General features: G+C 48.8%; 2 protein-coding genes across 3 annotated transcripts in view; both read right to left on the bottom strand.

The window, feature by feature from the left end:
* Window positions 1–21,752, bottom strand: part of LOC137846711 (uncharacterized) — a 420,446-nt gene that overhangs the window by 51,159 nt on the left and 347,535 nt on the right. The gene's annotated exons all lie outside the window — the stretch shown is intronic.
* LOC137846699 (AP-4 complex accessory subunit RUSC2-like) overlaps window positions 14,127–21,752 on the bottom strand; it is a 55,377-nt gene continuing 47,751 nt past the window's right edge. For both annotated transcript variants that reach the window (XM_068664774.1, XM_068664775.1), the window contains exons 8-12: window positions 19,683–19,788; window positions 18,655–18,701; window positions 16,158–17,133; window positions 15,705–15,878; window positions 14,127–15,532 (exon numbers count right to left, since the gene is read on the bottom strand). In XM_068664774.1, coding sequence (XP_068520875.1) covers window positions 15,457–15,532; window positions 15,705–15,878; window positions 16,158–17,133; window positions 18,655–18,701; window positions 19,683–19,788 — 1,379 coding nt within the window. In that variant the 3' untranslated portion in view covers window positions 14,127–15,456. The remainder of the gene's footprint in view (window positions 15,533–15,704; window positions 15,879–16,157; window positions 17,134–18,654; window positions 18,702–19,682; window positions 19,789–21,752) is intronic.

The following is a 21,752-nucleotide window of genomic DNA, read 5'->3' as shown; positions in this document are numbered from 1 at the left end:
ACAAGAAGAGATATCTAGTTTATCACAGGTAGTATTACAAAATCGGATGGCCCTAGACTTGTTACTGGCCGCTCAAGGGGGAGTCTGTACAGTTTGTTGTATGTATGTAGATCAGAGTGGAAGGATCTCTACCGACCTGGAAGAAATATGGAAGCAGACAAGGGTCCTACATGAGATCAGTAAAGATGATCTTTCATGGAGTTTTAGTGAAATATGGAATAAGTTAACCTCCTGGTTGCCCAACTTCCAATGGTTGGAACAAGTGTTCATTGCTCTAATCACATTAGTAGTGTTAGGAATATTTGTGTGCATGTTGTTTAGATGCCTGCTTTGTTGTGTTACTGTAAATAATGAAAGTATCTGATGCAAAAGAATATGCATGGGAAAAGAAAAGGGGGGATTGATTAAGGAGGTATTGGGGAGGTATTGGGGAGGCAAGGACAATCCCCAGACATGGACTGTATATCTCGAAACAAGACACTGGAACTCATGATAAGGAAGCGGCAGACGGACAGAGAAACAAATGTAAGGACTATAAATCTCAAAATTGGACATTGGAATTCATTATAAAGATACAACAAACGGAAGAATTGGCAACAACCAGTTCTCGCAATTAAGAAACGTGCCAATTCAGCAGATTCCTGACCAAAGGTGAAAAGTACACTGTGAGGAAGACTCGGTGTCTTCCTCCCAAAGACCCCTGCCCACGTCCCAAAGACCCCTGCCCACAATTCTTGGGAGGCTCTATGCAGGCGCAAGGTGCCAAAAGGCTAATTAGCATGAGAAGCGAGGGAAGGCGGGGATAGGTAATGCATATGTATAGGCGCTTGTAGAATATTGATAGACTGATTGTATAAATTCAAGACTGCTTTCCGCTTTGGGTATGCACGATAGGCGGAGAGATCCCCCGTGCATCCAGCACTGCAATAAAGAATATACCACTTAAAGGAATTTCGGCTTCGATCTTTGAATCACTTTGAGTTTACATAAATATTTAGGCCTGACAAACCCAATCTTCAAAAGACCCAAATACAGGCCAGTAAAGGTGGTCTCCTCGAATCTGTTTACCACGCCAAACTTCAACACAATAATGTATCATTTTTACTTTATTCCTTCCCCACCTAAAAGGGGAATCCTCCCAATTTTTAATCATTAATCCCAGGGTAACCTAACATCAGACGTTACCCCACCCATGGGACCAGAAGGCTTACTCTTCTTTTGTCCCATCTTCTGGAACACCTTCACACACACACGCATGGATCGCTTCCCCCTTTTCGTGGCCCAGTCCCTCGCGGGATGTGGGAACCGCACTACCGAGGGGTCCATACTCGCTTCGTCCGCAATTGGACGTCTCGTTTGTTGTGTTCCGGGATACCCAACCCCAACCGAATGGAACACCGGCCTATACTTACCCACCCCGTGGGTCTTCATTCGGGCTTCGTGCACAAAGGTTGCCTGCGGTTTACCGGTTTTATTTGCTTGTGTCTAATTTTGGGTTCGTCATTGAAGGATTTGAATGAAAGTAGTCCTAGCGAAGGCCGCTGAAATCAGCGGGGCGCCCCCTCCGAAGGTCTTTCAATCAGATTGCCTTCATCCGAGTCACGGCACCAAATTGTTATAAATTAGACCACACAATTTTCTGGTCTATTGAAATTATTTTATTAATCAAGTAAGCAGGCACAAGCAAAACAGCGCTGGGCGGCTGGGGAGTCTCCGCTCCGCAACAGCACGCAACTTCCCTTTCCAGGGTTGCTGTTTTATAGCAGTCGAATTCCGGCTTATCAGGACTTGTTGAACTGGCTGAGGCTGCACAGTCTATTGTTGAGAGGGGGGTCGTTGTTCCTCTGCTTCGTGTTCAGGTGGGAGTAGTGAAGCGGCAAAAAGGATGTCTTGTGGTTAAGGAATTTCACAGAGTCTGGTTTCACTCAAGGATGTTTACCCTACACCCCCCCCTGCTATCTGCTTGCTTAATCCTCCCCCTTATCAAGGCCATTAAATTGTACAACCTCATCTCCTCAGCAGATTCTCCAAATTCCTCAAAGACAATGAACAAACCCCCACTAATTTCACAGAATCACAGAATCACAGAATTTCTAGGTTGGAAGAGACCTCAAGATCATCGAGTCCAACCTCTAACCTAACACTAACAGTCCCCACTAAACCATATCCCTAAGCTCTACATCTAAACGTCTTTTGAAGACTTCCAGGGATGGTGAATTTATCACAACCCCACCACAATCTTGCGCACCCACCACAGTAGTTCATTTATACAGGGGTTACACAGGTAAGGAAACGCCTATACATATTCATAACCTCTCCCCAAAAGGGTGGTCTTTATTACAATGAGTTCCAAGAAATCATTTCTGCTGTCTCCGCCTTTAACTCCTCCCAACTACGCACGTGCAGTGCCTTATGGTGGTCATGGGCCGGGGTCTTCAGGATGAAGGCTGTATGTCTTCCTCACTACTGACTTTTCACCTCAGCCACAAAACTTGTCTAAACTGGTTCTTGCTTAACAGGGAACCTGCTATTTTATCGCTTTTCTTTTCTTGCTAACTAGTGTTCACAATGGCCTGGGCTATAGAAATCCCTTATCCTCCAGGGCTATACTGTCTCAGTACTGTCCTTGTGATTAGTTTACAATATACCTCTGTGTTAGCTAAAACTTGCAAAATCAGCATGGGGTGACCTCTCCAGACCTGCTATAGTTCTACAATTAACCCTTTAGCATCTATTTGAAATTTGGTGTACGGTACCCCTTGCACGGTAAAGTACACTACCATTTTTCCAGAATTGGAACGTTAGTGTGTGGTACCCTGTAGGAGGTAAATTTCTGTAGCAGCACAGTGACAAGGGCTAGAAGAAATCGGAAAATATGGGTTCCAGGGGACAGGGAGATATCCCTGGGGGAGTGCCTACCAACAGTTCTTCTTGAAGAATGATAAGAAATTGGAAAAATAATCCCCAAATTAGAGGAGATGATAAAAGAAAAAAAAAAAAAGGTTAAATATTGTGTATCAGTCTGGACAAAAGAACCAATTGAGGAAACAGCAGTATTTTGGCCAAAATACGGGTCTGATGAAAATTCAGGCTTTAAATGTATATGTAAACAATAAGATTCCTTTTTCAGAGAAGGAGCCAAGTTATGCTCCCTATAATCTTAATATTGAACTGGTGGCAGCAGCAGTCACTCCAGGAAGGGAGACAGGGACTGTAATTAACACTGTCCCTAAAAAAGTATCGTACCCTAGGCTCCGGCAAGAATTAGAACAAGGTAGAAGATATACTGAGAATTTTGCCTTCCCTGATACTAACAGTACTAACACTAACTGTGTATCCTCTTAGGTGAACTACCCCCTCCTCCTTACCAGCAGAGAGGTTAAGACTTTTAAGAAGGAGAGGAAGTCTTTATTCGAGGACCCCAACAGCCTAGTTGAACAATTAGACCAGTTCCTACGACCTGATTTATACTCTTGGGGGGAGGGAATTATGTCTATAAGTATGTTGTTTACAGGGAAAGAAATGGGAATGATCAGGAGGAGAGCTGCTATACAAGAATGGGAAAGAGCTCATCCTCCAGGACCAGGGGTAATACCAGCAGGGCAGAAATACCCACTCGCCAATCCTGGCTGGAATAATAATAGTGTGCAACACAGAAATCATATGAGAGACTTGGGGTCAGAATGAGAAAGTACTCAGGGATGAATCCCGAGGACCCGGTATCCCAAGGGCTCTTGAAAGTTCATTTTGTGATCAAAGCCTGGCCAGATACACAGAAAAAGCTCCAGAAGGTGGGGGGATGTAGTGAACAGTCACTGGGGGACCCTCCTGCAGGAGTCCCAGAATGTGTATGTCAGGAGGGGAGATGAGAAGGAAAAGCAGAGAGCGAAACTAATGGTATTCACAGTGCAGCAGGTAGTGAGGCAGAGGGTTGGAGAAAGAGGAAGAAAATCTTCAGGGGGAGTCATGTTCAGGATGGAAAGGTGTGGTGCAATTGCCTAAAGTAACTAGGAAAATAAAAATACTATTCACATTTTAAAGAAAATGTACAGCATTGAAGAGGCTTTCAGGGTAGGGCGTAGCTGCATTACCTGAGTGTTCTCTAGTCTTCCAACCTTAGATGCTATCACACTGAGGGAACCTGGTATGCTAGCTCTGAGGAACAGTACAGAGCGTAGAGTGGAGTAGAGACACCACGGCTAGGCTCTGTGACCAGGTGGGGACCAGATTGTCCTTGTGTACACCAAGACTGATAAGCTACACTTTTTGCTATCCTGAGCCAAAGACCTGTCATGTTTTGACAAATGCTGTACCCTAGTGTACTTTTGCTCATTATAATACCAAAACACACCTCCATCCCAAAAGCTACCCGCCTCCAAGGTGTGACCACCCCTCACCGAGCATGCACTCTGAATTTCTTGGAGCCCTTTACTTTAAACGGAGACGGGAGAACTTTTCACCAATCATAACTAAGATATGCTTTACTAGAGTCACTCAAGCGCCACCTAAAAGATAGAAAATAATATAAATTGGCCTAAGAGAGGGGATGTCAGGGGAGATACCACTGTCAGGGGAGATACCATCCCAAGGGAATACACCATCCTGAGGACCTCCTGACTTCTGGGATCAGTCAACGGGCTGAGCCTCTCTTCCCCCCCCCATTGGGATGTCTTTGGGTGAGATTTGAACACTTGGTTATACTGTGTGTCAGCACAGAAACTTAGAAATCTCTCTAGAGTCTTTGTGCCTTTTAACACGTTAATTTCCAGGCTGCGCACCTGTGTCACCTGTGTGTTTCATGCATGCTAGCTTGCTTTTGCAGACAGTAACTATCGCCGGCAATCCAAAGAACCTGTGTACCTGTTGCTGTAATAAATTGCACTTGATTGCATTTTTCCTAGTCGTGACGGTTCTCATTAAACGCAACTAGAGTAAGGGTGGTTATACATTATTGGTGAATCCGACCGGACCCCTAACGGTTAATCGGCTACACCCCTTAACACGACAAAAGGAGAGGAAGAGAGATGAAGGAATGGCAGGCAAGGAAAGCTACCCTACCTGTGTTGCAGCCTGAATCCTAGCAGGGACAGGCTTTGATAAGATGTTTTAAGTGTGGCCAGGCTGGCCACTTCGAATAGGAATATCCGGAGTGGAAGAAGGAGGAAAGAAGGAAAATGGGATGAAATATGGTATACTGATATGATGTTTCAGCATCCTGGAGGGAGAAAGGTATGGAATTAAGTTGGCCAATGACTGAGCCTTTGGTGAAAGTACAGGCTGGAGAAAGATAAAAAGAAGTGTTAAAAGGGTTATTGAAGGTTTTAAAGGTGTGGTATATAGTGTTTGACAGAGCTGTTTGAAGTTGAATGAGCAGGGAAAGAGAGTGTAGGCATTATCTAAGTAACAGTCGAGAAGTTTTGGTATATTTGCTGTGCTGTTTGGTCAGTTTCCCAAGTATCGGGGGGAGGGGGCAGCCTGCTTACCTTTAAAATGCTTACCTTTAGCACTCCTACAGGTTCAAGTGGCACCAAGAAAGGATATAGGAATTTCACCATATGAGATGCTGTTCGGATTACCCTATCTGGGCAGAAGGGATGAGATACCACAATTCGAAACAAGAGAGAGTTTTCTTAAGAACTGTATTCTGGGGTTGTCCTCTTCTTTGTCATCTCTCAGGACCCATGGGTTGTTGGCTCAAACCCCACCTTTGGAATTCCCCATTCACCACCATCAACCAGGAAACTGGGTCCTGATTCGGACGTGGAAAGAATCATAGCATCATAGAATCATAGAATATCCCAAGTTGGAAGGGAACCATAAGGATCATCAAGTCCAACTCCTGGCACCGCACAGGTCTATCCAAAAGTTTAGACCATGTTACTAAGTGCACAGTCCAAATGCTTCTTAAATTCAGACAGGCTTGCTGCAGTGACTACTTAACTGGGGAGCCTGTTCCAGTGTGCAACCACCCTCTCGGTGAAGAACCTCTTCCTGATGTCCAGCCTAAACTTCCCCTGCCTCAGCTTGACACCATTCCCGTGGGTCCTATCACTGGTGTTTATGGAGAATAGGTCACCTGCCTCTCCACTCCCCCTCGCGAGGAAGTTGTAGACCGCGATGAGGTCTCCCCTCAGCCTCCTCTTCTCCAGGCTGAACAGGCCCAGTGACCTCAGCTGCTCCTCATACGTCTTCCCCTCTAGGCCCTTCACCATCTTCATCGCCCTCCTCTGGACACTCTCCAGCAGTTTAATGCCCTTTTCGTACTGTGGTGCCCAGAAGTGCACACAGTACTCAAGGTAAGGCCGTACCAGCACAGAGTAGAGCGGGACAATCACCTCCCTCGACCGACTAGCGATGCCGTGCTTGATGCATCCCAGGGTACGGTTGGCCCTCCTGGCTGCCAGGGCACACTGCTGGCTCATATTCATCTTCCTGTCAACCACAACCCCCAGATCCCTCTCTGTGGGGCTGCTCTCCAGCGTCTCGTCACCCAGTCTGTACGTATAGCCAGGGTTGCCCCGTCCCAAGTGCAGGACCCGGTACTTGCTCTTGCTAAACTTCATGCATTTTATGATCGCCCAGCTTTCCAATCTGTCCAGATCTCTCTGCAAGGCCTTTCCACCCTCATCCGAGTCCACAACTCCTCCAAGTTTGGTGTCGTCAGCAAATTTGCTCAGAACACCTTCTAGTCCTACATCCAAATCATTTATAAAAACATTGAAGAGGACTGGCCCTAAAATGGAGCCTTGAGGGACCCCACTAGTGACCATCTGCCAGCCAGATGTGGCCCCATTTACCACAACCCTTTGAGCCCTGCCCATCAGCCAATTGCTCACCCATCATATGATGTTTTTGTTAAGTTGTACCCTGGACATTTTGTCCAGTAGGATCCTATGGGAAACCATGTCAAAAGCTTTGCTGAAGTCCAAAAAGATCACACCAGCTGGTTTCCCTTGATCAACTAGATGGGTGATCTTATCATAAAAGGAAATCAAATTTGTTAGGCAGGACCTACCCTTCACAAACCCATGCTGGCTGGGACCAATGACTGCATTGTCCCCCAGGTGTGCTTCAATAACTTCAAGAATCATCTTCTCCATAATTTTACCAGGCACTGGCGTGAGACTGACGGGCCTGTAATTGCTAGGGTCTTCTTTCTTACCCTTCTTGAAAATTGGCACAACATTTGCCAGCTTCCAGTCTACTGGGACCCCTCCAGATTCCCAAGATCGTTGAAAAATGATTGAGAGAGGTCCCGCAATGACATCAGCCTGCTCTTTAAGCACCCTTGGATGGATCCCATCCGGATTTGTATGTAGCCAGGCAGAGCAGCAAATCCCGCACACGTTCAGGTTGGGAGTTTGTCATTCCCACCGTCATAGTCCTCCAGCTCAGGGCACCCAGGGTCCCGAAGCCCATCACCAGTGTTGAAGACAGAGGTGAAGAAGGCATTAAACGTCTCTGCCCTGCCTATGTCATTGTCTGTGAGGAGACCTTCCCCATCAAGTAGCTGACCTATGTTTTCTTTGGTGCTCCTTTTTCTGTTCACATATCTAAAAAAGCCTTTTTTATTGTCTCCCGCAGAAATGGCCAGCTTCAACTCTAGTTGGGCTTTGGCCACACGAATTTTCTCCCTACAAACACGAACAGCATCCCTGCATTCCTTCCTCGTCGCCTGACCCTCCTTCTAGCAGCCATACACTTTCTTTTTGCATCTAAGCTCCAGTAGAAGATCCCTGGTCAGCCAGGCCGGCCTTCTGCCCTGCCTGCCTGACTTCCGATATTTTGGAGTTGCCTGATCTTGTGCTTTTAGGAGGCAGTGCTTAAAGACTGACCACCCTTTTGGGGAGAGGTTATGAATATGTGTAGGCATTTCCTTACCTGTGTAACCCCTTTAGTATAAATACAAAATGAACTACTGTGGTGGGTGCGCAAGATTGTGGTGGGGCGACCTCCCCCCCCCCCCCCCCCGTGCTGCCCAGTGCTAAATAAACATACCTACTTTACACCTTTACAGGTTGTGGAGTCTGTTTTCTGCACATCACAGGGTTGAGCACAAGGCCCTAGGGGTCTGCCAGGTGATGGAGAGTTGCCTTCAGAGGGGGGAACCCTACAGCTGAGCGTGGACAGTGTCTGTAGACAGACCTGCAGGTCGGTAACCCCTGAGAGTTCTGTGCCTGCTGAATACAGATGAACATCCAGCAGCACAGCCTGGGGACACGCTGAGCCCCGCAGGGTGGCCAGCTCAGCCCGGGCTCACAGGAGACAGTTCCTGGGTCCCTGTTGGTGTGATCCCCCTGGTGGCAGAACCCTGAGGTGCTGAAGCAGGAGCCTGCAGCCAGGCACAGGATCCAGGGAGGAAGATGGGGTACCGAACTCTGTGCCGGGCTGGGCTGAGCCAGTTCTCAGCCAAGAGCTGCCCACCAGTGACAGCCATAATGGGCTTTCTTTCCATGATCCTACATGTTATATATGGAGTGGTAATTTGTGTCGAGAAAATGGTTGATATTAATAAAGGAGGGGGAGATTTGGGAATGTGGCCATGGGGGTTGGAAAGCCCCGTGGTTGAGATAACATTAGACTCTTAGAGATGAGGCCATCAGGAATGTAAAAGAGTTTAGAGGGAACAAAGAAGGGTGATTCAGGAGACTCCATGCAGTCTGGGGTTTCTAGTTCTCCAGCTGTTAAGGCATGGAAGTTGCTGGGTGTTTGCTGTTGTTGTTATATTCAAAGTTGTTTGACCAATGAAAAGTTGTTTGAAAAGAACTGCTGTGGGGAGAAGGGTATAAGAGGGGAGCCTGCCCTCAAGATTAAAAAAAAAAAGGCAACATGATGTAATGAAGTTACATGTATGTTGTCAATGGAGAGGCAGAAAGAAGGAATGAAGAGGAGCAGGCTAGCAGAACGGAGACCAGGATGGGAACAGGCACACTGATCGCCTCATGAAGATAGGTTCGGCCAAACTCAGCAAACTGCTCAGAGAAGCTCGTACAGAAAGTTGCTGGAAATGGGCGCACCGGAGCTGGAAAGAAGCTCAAGCTGAGAGAAGTGGACCTGCGCACACAACTGCCCCTGGCTGGTAAGCAGTTGCGCATTATGGGGAATCATACGTCCTTAGGAACAAAGACTGTCCTGGTAACCTTACAGCTCCTTCTCCTTATTAACAATTGGACAGTTTATGATCCTGAAATATGGGACCAAACTGAGGTCAAGGTGTGGGACTCTGCAACTAAAAATGACAAGGTAGCGGCGGGATTGCTCGGCACCTGGCAGGCAGTCTCTGAGGCCTTAAAGAGCCCTGTGGGACCACAGTCAGAAACGTGTGGTTTGCCAGACAGTGAGGGAACTGCAGGCTCCTTTACTGATCTGACTGCTACGCCATCGGCCCCTCCACTGCTACTGCTATCGCAGGCCTTCGCTGTTACTCCCCCTGCTGACCTGGACATGCCTTTTGACCCAGGACCTATTGGCCTTGAAAAGGAGATGGATGTTTTCCTTCGATCCGGGAAGAATGGGATACATAAGGCCCAAAGGCCAAGTTGCAACAACTTAAAGCGAGACATATTGTTCCCACGACTAGCCCTGGAATTCTCCGGTGTTTGTAATCAAGAAAACAAATGGAAAACGGAGACTGTTATATGATCTGAGAGAAATTAATGAAGTCATGGAAGATATGGGAGCACTTCAACCAGGATTACCAACTCCAACTATGCTCCCCCAGACATGGACATTAATAGTAATAGCCAGAATTCAGAAAACTTTGCCATGTTTATGTTTCAATTGATACCTTTTCTGATTGTACAGATGTATAGGCGTACTAGGGTTTAGTATGTAAAAGCAATGTTCTATATATTTAGAAAGTTCGACGGTTGTGTGTGCGTGTTGGTGGAGCATAGACTCCCCGTGCACCCAGCGCTGTTGTGTGTGTGTTGGTAGAGTGTAGGCTGCCCGTGCACCCAGCGCTGTTTACTTGCCTTTTATAAATATTACTAAATTCAGATTGAGTTTTATCTTCATTTATAACAAATTGGTGATCCCGACGTGATCTTCTTGGACTTTGGATCTGTGACCGATAAAGGGAGGTGCCCCACATAGCGGCCCTTGCCAATAGTGGTGCTAGAGTCCAACAAGATTTTGAACATAAGAGGCAAGTAAAGAACCAAGAGCTCTCCCTCCATGACCTGTAATTCTGCACGTGAATACCCGAATGAAGAGGATTTATGAGTATACCGTTCGGTTGGGGTGGGATTCGGTTGTGTTACTGTGTGTAAGGGTATAACTGAGATGGAACTTAGTTCCGAAGCGAGTGTGGAGGTCTTCTAACCGCGGTTCCGATCTCCCGCGGGGGACTCGGCAGGTGAAGGACCGAAGCAATTGCTTTAAGAATTTGTGGGTGGATTAACCACTTACAAGACACCTCTAGACACAGGCACAGTCAGGGATTTGGAACCTCTTTAAGGGTTCCAGGGATTCGGAACCTCTTTGAGGGTTCCAGGGATTCAGAACTTTGAGGGTTCCAGGATGGGTCAGGAGAAAAGGGCCCCATAACAGGAACCTGGAAGGTTGAGTCTACTCCTGGAGATGAAAGTTAAGCTTAAAAGAACTTGAAGTACATGTATATCGGGGCATAGCTACCCTTTGGATGCTAATTGTAGCGATCATTGGAAACTCATATAAAGGCCCTAATAGAAGGATTTGGAGACCCCAAAACCCCATAGAGGGAGTGCCACCTCCGGTAGAGATAAAATAAGATAATATATGTTATACCCAAAACATCTTGAATTACCCCGGTCCAGAAAATTTAAAATAATAGGTGGGAAAATTTACTTAGAGGATTGGTTATCTACTTTGAATTGAGGCCCCGCTAACTCATGTGGAAGTTGAATGCAGGTAGGAGAGCCATTGGGTTTGTAAGCCTGTACCATTTCCTAAGAAGCATCAGGGAGAGGGCAAGACCAGAGAAGGGACCAGTACCGCGGCTCAAGAAGGTTTACAAAGGGCTGCAACCCATTATGGTAATAACCGCCGGGTAACATGGCCTTTACCGGACCTCTCCTAATTACATGCATAATTCTATTGGTCCAGGGACATTCTCAGAATTGTAGTGATTGTATTGGTAACACCTGGAGAGGAAGAATTCAGGAACGAGCACTAGTATATCATACTATCTATGCCTGTAAAGGGGAAGAATTAAACCCATGCTATGTAAACCAAACAGAGTATGCTCAATGTAATGAAAGCAATAAGATAACCTGATATGATCCCAAAGAGGTCCCCTATCAATGGTGGATAGAGGTAAGAACTAATAACGAAGGAGGAAGGTTAATTGGGAAAAGTCGCATCACCACTAATCTTAGTAAGCCATTATCAATTGAATTTGATGTGTGTGATGCTGCTAGTGACGATTATTATACACCCCATGAAACAATGACTTGGGTGAAATATTACAGTGAACAAGAAAAATATATATGTCCAAAAAATAGAATGAGGTTGACATGGTGTTTTCCAGGTATCAGTAGTGGTGGAGAGGTCAACAAAAGTCATTATTTCTGTGGGCGTGCGCCCAGGGACTGGAGCTGTGTATGTTGGGGTACATGGCAGAAGGAACCTACTTTGTGCACTGGATTAAAGGCCTATCTTAAAAAGGGAGAAATAAAGAAAGAATGTAGTTCAAGAGACTGTAATCCAGTAAACCTTACTATTTATAATCCGGGTGAGTTAAAGCAGAGGAAAGAAACCCAATATGGAATTGCAATTGGAGGAAAGGGAAAAGATCCTGGGGCTATCATAGATATAAGGGTTATCGAAAGAGCTAGGGAATTTGCCACAAAGCGATTATTATTCCAGTCATTTTACCATGAAATTGGAACGGGAGCTAAATATGAGATTCCAACCATTGCTAAAAACTTGTTTATAAATCTTGCAGAGAATATTGTGAAGGCATTACATGTAACAAATTGTTTTGTCTGTGGAGGAGCAAATCAAGGGGAACACTGGCTTTGGGAGTCGATGGAAGCAAACATTTCAGACCCAGAAATTTGGAAACCAGCAAAGGGTAATAGAATGACACAATGGGTATTACAAACAAGCATAATTGGGCAAACCTGTTGGCAAAACCAGAATGGGAAACAATCAGTAGGGGATTTAGTCTGTGAAGGAGGATATGAATGGAATAAGACAATATTAAATTGGACCTCCTTGGGAAGTCCTCAAGAAATGCCGGGAAACCTGAAAAATTGGACAGATAGTAACCAAATACCGAATGGGTGGCCAGCGCCTGATGAGTATTATTGGATCTGTGGTAAATTATCATATACTAAATTACCTAAAAGTTGGATGGAATCGTGTATTGGGAATAATTAGGCCCAGTTTCTTCCTATTACCCATTGCTTGAGGAGAGAGACTGGGAATTATAATTGGAGGGTTGTTCCTGGGACTACTAACAATCCCGTGCTTAATTCCTTGTATTACATTCCTTGTACAGAGAATAGTATGGAGAATAATCCAAGGAATGCAGTTTACCACAATCCCAGTGGAAAGTCCTCAAGAAGACATAGTTATGGTTCAATTAGCCTTGGCCAAATTCGAAGCCAAGACATGAATTAATGACATTCAAAAGAAGAGGAGGGATTGTGATATATGGAGTAATAATTCGTGTCAAGAAGATGGTTGATGTTAATAAAGAAGGTGGAGATGTGGGAGTGTGGCCATGGGGGTTGACAAGCCCCATGGTTGGTGATAACATCAGACTTAATGATGAGGCCATCAGGAATGTAAAGAGTTTAGAGGGGCTGTCACCCGTGGCTTCCCACCTGCCCTCACTTTGCTCTTCACAGAATCACAGAATCACAGAATTTCTAGGTTGGAAGAGACCTCAAGATCATCGAGTCCAACCTCTTGCAGCTACGGCTGCATCACCACCAGCACCCCATCGCATCCACCTTTCTGCCACCATGTCCCAGCCAAAGGGGTGCCGGGGGGATGCTGAGCTCCCTGTGCTGAGGACTGGTTGAGTCTCCCTCCCCAGACTGGGACCAGCTCCAGGGCACAGGAGCACTGGAGGCTCCTCTCCCTGCTCAGCCTACCCCTGGCAGTACTCACACCCCCATATCCCCACCAGGACCCTGCAGATGACCCTCATGAGCCAGGTAACCACCAAGGACACCCAGCCACAGGAGCAGCAGCAGCTGCCACTGCCCCATGCACATTGCCATATGCATTCCAGCCACAAGGATCCCCCTACTCCATGGAGGGTGTTGATCCCCAAAAATATTTTATCTCACGTGAGGCTGCAAGGAGAGGGATAGGGCTGGGATGAGAGGGGACAAGCAGGGTCCCTAAACACTCCATTAATAGCTACATCTTGCAGAGTCCCACTGGGATTTCCTGTACTCCCAAACAAGGATTTTCCTGGCAGCTTCAGCATCATTTAGGGTCATCCTTCAAGGGTGAGGATAGACCCACATATGCAAAGTGCAAATGCCCCAGAGCCGTTCCCTGTGAAATGACCCGCAGCCACTCAGCCTCATGGACAGGTTGTCCCAGGCCCTGGGTCCCCAGCCCCAAAACCCATCCTCACCACCTCCTTTCTGCACTGCTCAGGACCTCCTCCTGCTGTCCGCAGTTCCAGTTTGGCCGTACCTACAGATGCCTGACTCACAACGCCCTGGGCCTGAGCACCCTGGCAAAGAAGATCCCAGACTGAACTGGTGTGAACTGCTGTCCGAAGCCTGCTTTGCCCCTGCAAGCATGCACAGGGAATAAAGACAAGGCACTCTGGCATTGCCAGAGCTGAAAAGGGACAAAAGAACATGGGCTCACCCAGGACAGCGGAGAAAGGAAACACAGGGGCAGGGGCAGCCACATCCAACCTGGGTCTGGGGATTCTTTGGAGGGGTGAAGAAAGGACCTCTGGATGATACAGGGACTGGATCTACCACTCTTGGCCAGGTGGCGACCATCTCCTCCCTCTGCCATGGTCTGCCATGAGCCAAGCATAGCAAGGGACAACCTATCTTGCTCTGAAGGTCTGCTGCTGGCTATGGCTGGAGGCAGGACAAAGCACAGGTATCTCCCAGGCCCTTCTCAGGGTCAGGCTGAAATTATAAGGCTGTAGAGCAAGGGACTTCAATCAGCACCTTTTTTATTAATATGCATCACAAATAAAGAAATAAATAAAGGTGAGACACCTCGTTCTAATGGGGAAATACAAATTAAATATGGTGCGACATCCACTAAGCAATGTACAAGCAGGAGGTAACCTTGCAAGACCAGGGCCCCATGCCATGGGGAAGCCAGCCCAGGCACAATGCTGTGAGCAGCATCCACTTGGCCAAGGCACCAAATACTAGCATGGCCTTTAATTAACACTGTCCCCCACCCAGTGGGCAGGCAAGGACCCCCACCCCACCCCAAGAATATGGCAAGGCAGGGCTGGCATTGCCTCTGCCAAGGAGCCCAGGATCCCCAGCAGCCCCTTGTGCTTGTGCACAACACTTGCCCTCAACCCCACGCCACAGGGAGCATTCCCCCCCCCCATCCCCATCTCCCCTGCTCCCTCTGGGAGCATCTCCTGCTTTCCCTGCCAGGAGCACAGCCTCCATCTCCAAATAGCATCCCATCCCTAGCCCTGTCAGGGACCCTGCCCTCACCCCCCTCCCCTCCCACCCCACTCCACCAAGCATCCCAGGACATCCAAGGCACTGGCTCCCTGCTTAGTGTGGAGGGCGCGGGGGCACCCCCGCAGCACCCAGCTTCGCACAGGGTGGCACTACCCAATTTTGACCTACATCACACTGAACATCCACGCGCCTTCCTCATGACCCCACACACCCTCGCTCTGCACACACATGCACCCCTTCCCCCCCATAGCTGTGGCCAGGCAGTGCGGCAGTGCACGGTGCTCCCACCCTGTAGCTGATGACACCGGGGGTGCTGGAGGCCGTACTGCCACCCCTGGCAGGGCACGGCCAGCATCCTGCACCTTCTAGTGTGAAACTGAGCCAGTGCTGTGCTGGCAGGGGCTGCTTGGATCCCTGCTATGTACAAGCCCACCACCTACGGGTGCTGGAGGTGGCATGGGGTGGAGGGGGCTCAGATGGTCCCTGGTGTGGCTGCATGCACGGCGATGCCTGACAATACGAGGTGCAGCTTGCAGAAGGCCCCATGGCCGGTTTGGCCTTTGGCAGCTGCATGAGGAAGAGCAAGAAAGAACCACCTATGGTTACTGTATTCTGTAATGGCAAGAAAGGTAAGAAACTAGCAAGAATCTGTGTCTGTTCCTCCGGCAGGGTGGGCATCCCCAGAGGAGCCTCAGCAGCCCACAGTACTGTGCTTGGCCTCCCAGCCACGTCAATAGCCTTCATCCTCCAGGTGGGTGATGTACATGATGGGCACCAGTCCCTTCTCGGAGCTGAGACTGCACTGCAGCCAGTCACCATCCACCTTGGAGATGAGCTACAGTATGTCCCCTTTGTTGAAGCTCAGCTGTCCTGCCTCGGTGGCAATGTGATGGCAAAGAGCTTTCATCTTGCTGCGGGCAGAGGAAGGGGAGAAAGAGTTAGATCACCACAGGATGCTCACGCCACTGAAGCCCAGGGACCACCGGGGGGAAGAAACCCCTCCTGCCACAACAGCCAGACCCATGTAAACTCTATCCCACCATGTCCCCAGCCCCTGTGGGACAGTCACATGCCACTGCTCACCAGGGAGGGTTGGGACACAGCCCCCGGGCTGGCTGTGGCACGGGTGACACTTCAGGTGGCTCTGTCTGGGGGGGCTCTGGCTCAGGGGCTGCTTCTCGCCACATGCTTGCTCCAACCGTCTGGGCCACCAGCTGGAACACAGACTTGTCCAGGCTCAGCCAGCTGGAGGGCAACCTGCAAGAAGGAGAGAGAAGCAGGTTGTGGTGGGGAAGGCAACCTCTCATGGCAAGGTCATGCCTTAGAGGTCTGGATCATGCACAACATGCACTGCAGTCCCCAGACTGTTTCCTTTCCAAGGGACCCAGCATTCTCCAGACATACAGACCTCCCTATTCACCTCTGCTGTACCACCACAGTGTAGTCCAGAGGTAGGCTATTGGCCTGACTCTCGCCCACACTGCTGCAGCTCCAGCTTAACCAGCCCCTCCAGCCCTAAGCCACCCATGTCCCTACCTGTTAGGTTGCCTGGGCTCTTTTTGCACCTTCCTGGACCCAAATAAGTGTCCCCACTTGATGGGCTCGCTGCTCTCTGACACACTGGTGCTGCTTTCCTCTTGGGGGGCTGCTGCTGCTCCCAAACTTTGCTGAGTCCCAGTCTCCTTCACCTTGCTGTGCTTCAGCTCTGTAACCACTGAGTCTGGGGGGCTGCCCATCCAGAAGAGCCAGCTCTGCTCCTTGACCTCTTCACCAGCTGGTACCTGCTGGGGCTTTTCCAGGGGCTCTTCCACAGTTCCAGGACTTGGCCTGCTGGTGGCCTTGGGCTTCTCCTCCAAGGTGCCTTCAGCAATGGGGCAGGCTTCTGCACCCTCCACCACGCCTTCACGTGGAGGTGGTGTCCTGTGGGTTTCATCTAGCCTGGGGACAGCACTCAAGGCCGCCTTCTTCTTTTCATAACGGATGAGCTTCGAGCCTTCAGTCGAGCCCTCAATGTAAATCTGAGAACTTTGCATGAGCTGGTACCACCAGCCCGCCTGCTTATCTTTCTTTTCCTCACACGTGCTCTCTTGCACCTTCCTCTGCTCTTCCTCCCTGTCCCCATCTCCAGAGGAGGCCCCCACTCCCTTGACCCTCTCACTTGCAGCTCGTTCAGGGCTGTGGCCTGGTGACACGCCACCATCTCTGCCACCCACTTTGCATGCTTCAGGGGCAGTGCTGCAGCCATCGGGATCCTCGCTGCTGCCTCGCGTCCGCATCAGCTGCAGGGTAGATTGTGCGGAAAGCAGCAGGTCCTGCTTCACACGCAGCAGCTCCTTTTGCTGCTGCTGCTCTTTGCCCATCTGCATCAGGTGGTGCTCAAAAAGGAGGTCTAGGTTGAAGGGAAGCAGGGACAGAGGCTGGAGAAGGAGCAGGAGCTCCTCAAAAAGAGTCTGGCACACACTATGAGACAGGCACAAGAAGCTCACTGGCTGGTAGTGTGCCAGGATGATATCTGTAGGGCAAGAGGCATTGGTTAGATGAGAGGCCCTTGCCACCTTTTCCAAGCCACCAAGAAGCTACTGGGGAAAGGAGTTGATCACTGGTTTCTGGTCACTTCTGTGGCTGCAGTGTGAGGCTCAACACTAGGCAAACTGGCCCAGATCCTGCTTCCTGCAGCCACCACCCGCCTGTCAGCTTACCCACTGGAACAACCTCTGTCGCAAATGCCATGGGAGCAGGGTGCAAACAAAAAGCATCAGAGCGGGTTGGCACACATTAAGATTCTCTTTTCCAGCCCCCTGGATATGAACAAGGAGCTGCAGATCTGGGCCAATACCAGTGCCCTACAGGGAGAGGTGTCAGGGACAGTGGAATGCAGCCTTTCCAGGGATCTGTCTGGGCTGTACCATGGATCCTAACAGAAAATAGAATAGTATTTCTACCTGCAGTATTCATCCTACACTTCCTTTGGCCACTTCTACACTGCCCCACCACTAGCTTTATTTTCAGGTGTCACTCACAGGGACAGAGTTTGGCATAGGCTCCGTGCCCATTTGTCTGCAGTGATTTAACAAACTTACACTGCAGACAGGATTTGCACTTTATCTGCAAACCCTATGCCTAGCCTTCAGCTACCTGGCAGCCCCACCTCACACTTTCAGTTCTTAATGATGGCTTGAAACAGACTGAAACAGAAGATTTGCAACGGTTGTCCTGCTCCAGAAAAACAGGGTGCATCCTCTTGTTACACTGCTCAGTACAAAGGCAATCTGCTCCAAAGTGCTGACAGCACACATGGACCCAAACAATGTCTGCTGTCAGCCCCAAAACCTGCTAGAAGATATTGGGCTGGACTTCTTGCAGTGCATGGGGCCCTAGGCTGAGCATGCACCGAGTCAGCAGCACTCTCAGGGAATCCAGCAGGTTGAGGGTGTCTGCCTCACTGTGCACTTAGCACTTATTCATGAAGCTTCTAGGCATCAGGCAGCTTGGTTGTTGCTGCTAGGTTATCTACACACTCCAGAAACATTTCTGGTTGAAAAGAAAAATAACAGATACATCCAGGAAAATCTGCTGTTTGTTTGCCATAAGGCTTTCCTTTCTATTTCACATGCCTCAAGGGTTTCAGATAAGTGTTCACACTTCCAGTTCTAAGAAGCTCTCAGGCACTGGACAGGGGACACAGACATTTGGGGAGGGTTAGATATGGTCTCCTGAGGGTAGACTGAGGGATTTGTACTGTAGGATATAGCCTTGGCTACCAGCTGCATCTGGGAAGGACACAGGTGGGCAGGCTCTCTACAGCTCAGGTGGAGGGAGCTGCATGGAGCTTTGACTTCCACCTCCCTTCCTTTAGCTGAACAGCCATCCAGCAACATCTACACCAGGAGTGCAATACAGTCTAGCCTTTCAGCTCAGAGCAGAAGGGAGCAGAACAGGCTGAGAGACCACCAAGAGACAAATATGTCCCAGAGCTTAGATCTGTGCTGCACAATATGCAGAATTTGGTCCTCTCTAGCGCACAGCCTCTTACCTTCATGGTTGTAGAAGTGGTTGAACCAGAACTCCAAGGACTGGATACTGTAAGAAGGGAACATGGGCAGGGAATAAGAGAAAAAGCAAAAATCAATTTGCCCCCTTCATCACTCCCATCAGCATGCACTGATCACAGCCACCCAGCCTGTGAAGGAGCAAACCTGTTAGCTTTGCAATGTGGCATTGTGTAACTGTAATCCCTAACAGCCATGCTCCCAGGAAGTTTCCACACCACTTAGCTTCTATATAAAGAGCTTAGCTTTGCTGAGAAGTGCTCACATGGAAGCGGCAAATCAACTACAAACATGAAATCACTGCATCAAGCTTGGCCCAAAATATGCCGGCATCCTGTGCCAGCAGAAGAGAGCTGGGCCAGCCTGGGTCAGGAGAGCAGGGCATAGCTTGCTCCTAAGGGTCCCACAACATTTGGAGACCTTGGGGACTTCATTGCCAGTCTCAAAGGTCTTGCTCACATCTGCAGAGGAACAGGGAAGTACCATTCTAACAGCACTCATCCTGTCACAGGCAGACAGAACACCACTGACTTTTTCTGTTTAACACTGAGCATAGTGTTTACACTCTTTATCCAAACTAGAAGGGTCAGCCTTGAGTCCTGGACCAGGGCAATTTCCCTTTCAGAGACTCATGTGCTGGGATTCACTGCAGCCCTAGGAAGCAGTGTCACAGGGATTTTCAGGAATAATATATGCATATGTTGTGTTGATCCCTATATGAGTCCTGGCAGACAGACTCTTCCCACCTAGCATTTTGTCTGGATAAGCTGACAATGTTCTTCAGTGGGCTACAGCCAACCATTCTCAGTCCTGGCCTAGTAGGGGTAGGTTTTGATCCCTCTGGTGTTCCCTGAGCCTCTCAGCTTCTTCCTTCTCTCACCTACAACTGGGAAGCTGCTTCCCAGGTTTCTTAAGTCTTTTCATTGGCAACTGTGCCTGCTTGCACTCAAGGAGCAACACCTTCTGCCAGCCCTGGACAATGACATGCAGTCAGCCCAGGGAGCCTGCTTACTTGAGAAGGCCAAAGATGAATGCGTTGAACCTCATGTCATGGTTGGTGAGCTCTGTGTACTGGCTGATCTTGCTATAGAGACTGTGCAGCAGCTTGGTAGAGGGACCTGTCAAGAGAAGTGAAATGCTGGGATTAGTTGTGGTCAGCAAAGTCAAAACAGCACCACAGGAAGCAGCCTTCAGGCAAAGCCAGAAGATGACTGAGCTCCCATGCCTCCCGCTCTACTCTGCACTGGTGCAGCCTCACCTCGAGTACTGTGTGCACTTCTGGGCACCACAGTACAAAAAGGATGTAAAACTGTTGGAAAGTGTTCAGAGGAGGACGATGAAGATGGTGAAGGGCCTAGAGGGGAAGACATATGACGAGTGGCTGAGGTCACTGGGCCTGTTCAGCCTGGAGAAGAGGAGGCTGAGGGGGACCTCATCGCAGTCTACAGCTTCGTCAGAAGAGGGAGTAGAGGGGAAGGCACCGATCTATTCCCTTTAGTCACCAGTGACAGGACCCGCAGGAATGGTGTCAAGCTGAGGCAGGGGAGGTTTAGGCTAGACATCAGGAAGAGGTTCTTCACCGAGATAGTGTTCGCACATGTCCTGGTTTCAGTTAGAACAGAGTTAATTTTCTTCCTAGTAGCTGGTAGAATGCTGTGTTTTGGCTTAGAATGAGAAGAGTGCTGATAACATGCTGATGTTTTAATTGCTGCAGAGCAGTGCTTACACCAAGCCAAGGACGTCTCAGCTTCTTGCTCTGTCCTGCCAACAGACAGGCTGGGGGTGCAGCAGGATCTGGGAGGGGACAGACCCAGGACAGCTGACCCAAACTGGCCAAAGGGGTATTCCATACCATCTGACGTCATGCTAAACAATATATAGGGGTGGCTAGCCGGGGGAGGGGGCCGGACTGCTTGGGGATAGGCTGGGCATCGGTCAGTGGGTTGTGAGCAATTGCATTGTGCATCACTTGTTTGTACACATTATTATTAGTAGTACTATTATCATCATTGTATTATTATTTTTTTTTCCTGTCTTATTAAACTGTCTTTATCTCAACTCACGGGCTTCACTTTCCATTACTCTCCCCTGTCCCAGAGAGGGAGGGGGGAGGGTGAGCGAATGGCTGCATGGTGTTTAGCTGCCAGCCGGGTTAAACCACGACAGCACACTGGAACAGGCTCCCAAGGGAAGTAGTCACTGCACCAAGCCTGTGTGAATTTAAGAAGCATTTGGACTGCGTGCTTAGTCATGTGAAATTGGAATGATGGCTCAAACACCACATTTAGGATTTGCTATTCTTAAGATACAACCAGGAGACAAGGTCTTAATAAACACCTGGAGGGAAGAATCATTGAACCCCTGATGGGAGGGACTGTACCTTGTTTTACTTACTACTGAAACAGCTGTGAGAACAGCAGAAAGGGGTTGGACCCACGCATCCAGAGTAAAGGGACCAATAATTACCGAAGCTTGGAGGGTTGAGTCCACTCCTGGGGAACTGAAACTAAAGCTAAAGAAGAACTCATATTCTGGCAACGAGGCTCTGCATGAATTAAGGATGCCAAATAAAGGGGACAAGCCTAAAGGGAGGAAAGGGAGAAGGCAAGACTTGGGCAGGACCCTCCACTGCGGTGTGTATGGTCTACCGAGGGAGGCAACCCCTATGGGTATTGACTGCCGAGTGAGAGGGCCTCGACCGGACTTCTCTCGCACTAAGGTCGGGTTGTCCCGAGAAAATAACATAAGAACATTTTTTTAAACCCATATAAAACTGTGATTTGTTTTCCAGGAGCTGTATCACCCCGACAGGCTGAATGGTAACACAAGCCCAAATCGACCCTGAAAGCGGGCCCAAGCCCTTGATTGAAGGCGTTTGCCTATTATGATCCAGCTACGCGGGCAGAAGACGGATCCTGGGGCTATAGGACCCCAATATATATGCTTAATAGAATAATTAGGTTACAAGCTGTAATAGAAATAGTTGTAAATAAAACCGGAGATGCACTTGGATTAATTGCAAAGCAAAATACCAAGATGAGAACTGCTTTGTATCAAAATCGCTTAGCTTTGGATTATTTAC

This window comes from Anas acuta, chromosome W, assembly GCF_963932015.1.
Source record: "Anas acuta chromosome W, bAnaAcu1.1, whole genome shotgun sequence".
NCBI lineage: Eukaryota > Metazoa > Chordata > Aves > Anseriformes > Anatidae > Anas > Anas acuta.
Note: the sequence above shows the minus strand (reverse complement) of the source record. Positions and strands in the feature narration are given on the sequence as shown.